Source organism: Portunus trituberculatus, chromosome 31 (assembly GCF_017591435.1).
Source record: "Portunus trituberculatus isolate SZX2019 chromosome 31, ASM1759143v1, whole genome shotgun sequence".
Classification (NCBI taxonomy): domain Eukaryota; kingdom Metazoa; phylum Arthropoda; class Malacostraca; order Decapoda; family Portunidae; genus Portunus; species Portunus trituberculatus.
Genome location: NC_059285.1, coordinates 21,034,383 through 21,039,382, shown reverse-complemented (window position 1 = coordinate 21,039,382; position 5,000 = coordinate 21,034,383). Strand labels below are relative to the sequence as shown.

The 5,000-nt window shown below is 39.2% G+C and overlaps 2 protein-coding genes across 4 annotated transcripts in view; both read left to right on the top strand.

Moving 5' to 3' along the window:
- LOC123511318 overlaps positions 1–752 on the top strand; it is a 15,560-nt gene extending 14,808 nt beyond the window's left edge. For both annotated transcript variants that reach the window (XM_045267101.1, XM_045267102.1), the window contains exon 2: positions 1–752. This exon is cut by the window's left edge and continues 249 nt beyond it. In XM_045267101.1, the coding sequence (XP_045123036.1) occupies positions 1–516 (516 nt within the window). In that variant the 3' untranslated portion in view covers positions 517–752.
- Positions 753–4,288: 3,536 nt separating this feature from the next.
- LOC123511314 (mothers against decapentaplegic homolog 3-like) overlaps positions 4,289–5,000 on the top strand; it is a 211,251-nt gene continuing 210,539 nt past the window's right edge. For both annotated transcript variants that reach the window (XM_045267096.1, XM_045267095.1), the window contains exon 1: positions 4,289–5,000. This exon is cut by the window's right edge and continues 419 nt beyond it. The gene's annotated coding sequence lies outside the window, so the exon portion shown is untranslated.

The following is a 5,000-nucleotide window of genomic DNA, read 5'->3' as shown; positions in this document are numbered from 1 at the left end:
GTGGAGCCTCTTTATGTGCGTGATTCCTCGCCTGCCGGTGGCCACCAGAGAAGCAAAGAAGCGCAAGATTTCCTTTACGTCACAGACAGGAGAGGCTCGATAAGAATACCAGCCACTGCCTTTAGAAGGGGCAACTTCGCTCGCGCTGGCGGCGCTCAAGAGACTACTGACAGCAACACTCACAGAAATACTAGCAAAGGTGGCGTAGACTCTAAGTGGCACTTCACTGTGGACGTGAAAGACTGCAGTGACGTGCATGTGTCGATCGATGGAGACAAACTGACGGTGGAGGGCAATGGTTTCAATTGCGACTGTAACTATCAAAAGTCGGTACGGTACGAGACCATCCTGCCCAGCCATGTGAGACAAGATAAGCTCACCGCCAAGCTCTATAAAGGCCGCCTCACCGTGGTCCAGAGGTTGGTGGCAGAGGACTTAGCGGGCCCTATCCAAGTGCAGGTGCAACAGGAGTCAGTGGCTAAAAAGAAAGAGCAGCAGAATCAACAACAGGAATAACTACCAGATCAGCAACAACAGCAGCAGCTGCAACAAAAGCAACAACAAAAAAGAACACCAACAGCAGGAATAATTCTGACATAAAAAGTTTCTAACTGATTCATATGGAATTCTTTAGATCAACCAATATTTGATTGAGTGATTGATTGATTAACTGACTGATATCCCTCATCATCATACATAATGATATCAAATATATGTAGGACATGTATCGACTAATAAATTGAACCTTGAGGCTTGCGGAAATTGTTTCCTCCTTTCATGTTGTATGAGTGCAGGACATATGTTTTAAAGTTTTCAAACCAATATACTGTATCTAGCAAAACCCCCACGCTAGCAACGCATAAACTTTTGACCTGAAGTGGCATCATAGAGTTTGATGATGATAATGATTGCTCTGTTACTTTATCAATTAGTGTTAATGTTTGTTACTTGTATTGTCTAGAGCAGTGTTTCCCAGACTGGAATGCTAGCACCCCACCCCCCCCGGAGATGCTGAAATCAATTATAGGGTGTGTTGGGGAATGATGCACACACTTCACTTTCTTTTATCCTTCTAATAAGAATTTAGTTAGGAGTATTGGACTGCTTAGACATGACAACAAGGGTTACTATGGTCATAAAAGGTTGGGAAACGTTGGTCTAGAGTTTAAAAGATTTATAATGTCTTAGAATAATTTTTTCCTTTACCTGCTCGTAATTATCGCATTTACCTCGCATATAGGCAATACTTGACCTTATTTCTAATATACGTTAGGCAAATCAATAGATTATCGATTTAAAATTAATGTTCACCACTTAAGGATGGATGTGGAGTACTAGGTGCACACTCTACATTACAGACGTGATGCCAACCTTATAGTTATACTGGTGTATGGCTTCCTTAGGGCATAATTACATACTTTGTTGATGATTCACCATAATAATAATAGGCAACCATTATTATTTACACGACAACCATTATAATTTAAAAATATCTGTCAATGTCTTATTATTACAACAGTGAATATCCGACCGGATAACCAGCCGGATATTGTTCAACTATCAAACCTATCTGGTATCCGGATGGATGGTAAATTTCACTACCCGGTGCACCCCTAAACACACCCAAGGAAGCGCCAGCCAAATGTGTCTGTTTAGATACGTTTGAATCACCATGACATTCAAGCAATGATCACAAGATGTTCATCAGTACTTCACACCACACCTCATGTTCTATATCCTCCATTACACAAATATCTTCCTTTGTACGGCCCAAAGAATAAAAACGGATTGACGATTTATTACTTTTTTCATTATGTTTATTATGTTATATATATATATATATATATATATATATATATATATATATATATATATATATATATATATATATATATATATGAAATCTGCCCATTTTAATTCTTCCCACTACGTTGCGGGGCATGCCCCTGCTAGGACAAACGTGGCTTAAGGAAAAAAAATCCGTGTAAATCATAAGAAATAAGAAAAAATATCTTGCACTGTGCTGAGCTACGCATGCACCGATTAGATTATCCCTTACCCCCCCTTTCTCCCTTACTTCTACCTCTTGCCAGTCACATTTCCTGTTCGCTATGTGTATATATATATATATATATATATATATATATATATATATATATATATATATATATATATATATATATATATATATATATAGAATGATGTGTGATTTCATGTCACTGCGCACTGGAAAAGCATCAATCACTGAAATTTTACTTCACTTTGTTGCTTGTCATGAATTAAACGAAAAAAATCTTTTTGCAGTAATTTCTCCCAGAAACGTCCTGCTGTGTTTCTTTCAATATTGTAGCTATTTCGGAATAACACCATTAATAACAGGTCTACATGACATATTTAGGAAACTATAATGTGGTTTAAATAAGTTAAATTCAATTACTAATTAATTTTCCTCTAGTAATGAAAAAGAAAGTGGCAATTTTCCATTGCTTAACACGGGAGAATGCAATGTTTTGAGTGGAAGTGCGCCCACCGCCTCATAAGCTCCACCCACTGGCTTATTTTTTTAAGTACAGCTGGATAGGCACATGTCTGCATCAATATAACCTCCTTGCGCTAGCTAGTCGATACTTGGAGCTACGTCTAACACTTTCCGACTAGAAGGAACGAGTTGGAAACTGTACGTACGTAAAAAAAATAAAAAAATAAATAAAAAATACACTCGCAAATTGGCACGTGTGAGCCTTTATCCTCATTTTTTTTTTTCTTTTTCTGTTGACTCTTCTGTTTCAACATCGTCAGTGTAGGGAGACATCTTAGCGGCTAGTTGTTTGTTTACACTCATTTCCCGCCAATGCGCCAACTTGTCGATACTTTCTAGTCGCTATGTGTGACGTTTTCCGACTAAAAGGCCTCAGTCGATACTTCTGCAACTTGCAGTTTCAGTCGCAAATTGGCATGTGTGAATCCGTCTTTAACAAACAAAGCAGTAACATCTGGTGGCCGCTGATTCCACAAACGCCCCATTGCAGCCTTACGTTTATACAGACAAATCCCTCGGTACTAATCGCGGACTTATGTGAAAAAATTAAGATAATAGATTTCTTGACATCTTGTCCGTACTATTTCAATTGTGTTGGAGGATTGTCTTGTTAATTATTACAGGGTGTAGTGGAAGTCCTTGTCGATCTTAAGATAATCTTTAACTTTTTCATTAAAGTGGTAGTTCGAAAAGGATTCTAGGTAATCAAAAATGGAAAAAATGAAAAAAAAAAAAATGATAGATCCTGACTAGCCATCATTTTGGTCCTTGAAAATGGTCCTGATAAGAGATGTTTGAAAATATATGGATTATGAATATATTTTGCAGATTTATTTCATGTTAAACTTTCTTTATTCATTAACGGTAGCGACCGTGGTTTCAAGACATTATAAATGGCCGCAGCATGTTTTAGTCATTTGGCGGTCGAAGTATTACGCATTATCCGTCGTTACGTAAGGATAGCTATTTTTCTGTCCGTATTTGTGTCAATTTACCTGTGTGTGGTGACACAGAAGGTAGGTACATAATTATATTGATTCGTTAAGTATCGGTTGGTCTTTCGACCACAATTCCTTAGTATACTGTAACTTGTGATGATTGACAACACCAGAGTGTTACGAAGAGAGATAGCCATTTCACTCATCTCTCCCCGGAGACTCTCTCTAAGATATATTCTTCTTTGCTTAACCAGGGAAAAAAAGTTAAAATAGAATGTTTTGGTATGAAGTCAGCGCCAGATTGTGGCCCCGCGGAGGAATACACGCGCCAAAATACATCGTTTGAATGATCTCTCATGGGAGTGGTTGTAGTACGATAAATGCAGGTGAAAACTAAATCGGTACAGTAATTGAGTGTATGAAAATATAAGGAAGGAATGGGAAATCACCTCAAGTTGTATAAACCATGCCAGGCTATCCCCAAAACAGGACAGCAGACGACACTAACATTTAAGTGGGGCTCCAAGGATCTATTATCACTAACTTATCCTTATTCTGACTAGACGTAATTCAGTCACACATAAGTATTCGCGTGGAAAACGCTAAATAACGACCTACATATGACACAACTTTTTAAAGGCCATCACATAACAAATACTCGACATGATTAAACCGAGGGATAAATGAGCAAACTTGGATCACGCCTAACTAGAGCAGATGATAATATATCAAAGAGTCATTGATAGGGTAATATAGTCGAAAGGGTAGCGAGGAGACATGTGGGTGTCGCCGGCACTAGGCAAGAGTGGACGCGGAGGAGCACTGTCTGGGGAAGGAGTACCGCGGCCGTCATGTCGGAGCTACGTTGAAGCAGGAGATTATTCAGGAAAATCGTAAATTTCCTTGATTATCTGCCCACAGTGGCGGGTCCTGAGGCTCCCGCGGGCAGAGGAGAAACTCAGGCAGGCGGGAGGCAAAGGAGAAAGTTTTCGCTTGAGAAATAACGAAACTAAGAGAGAAGGTGAGGCCAGACAGCCGGACGAAGAGAGAGAAAAATTTGGAGAACGGAGAAAAAGAGGGAGAGGAAACAGTGAAGTTAGCGAACAAAGACGCTAAAAGGAAAAGAAACAGGACAGTGAGTGAGGGGAAAAGGACATGAATGAGGTGCAGTGAAGGAAGAGAAGGGACGGGAAAAAGAAAAATATTGATAACCTGCAATAATAACAATATCGAGTGTGAACGAAGCTGAATGGAAGGAGGAACGGAGAGTGGAAGAAAGGGTGAGAAAAGACGGTGTTGAAGGATAAACGACAATACAGAAAACACACATGATTACAGAATTATGTGGAGGGAGAGAGAGGAGAAGAAAAAGCACTAACTGAGGAGGGAGGAAGGAGACGGATAGTGAGATCAAGAAGTGCGAAGAAAAATAAATACATAGACGGGCTCCCTCGTAGACAGACAAACAAAAAAGCGTGAACCAATAAAAAAACATGTAGGAAATAAAAGGGAATTAAAGGAAA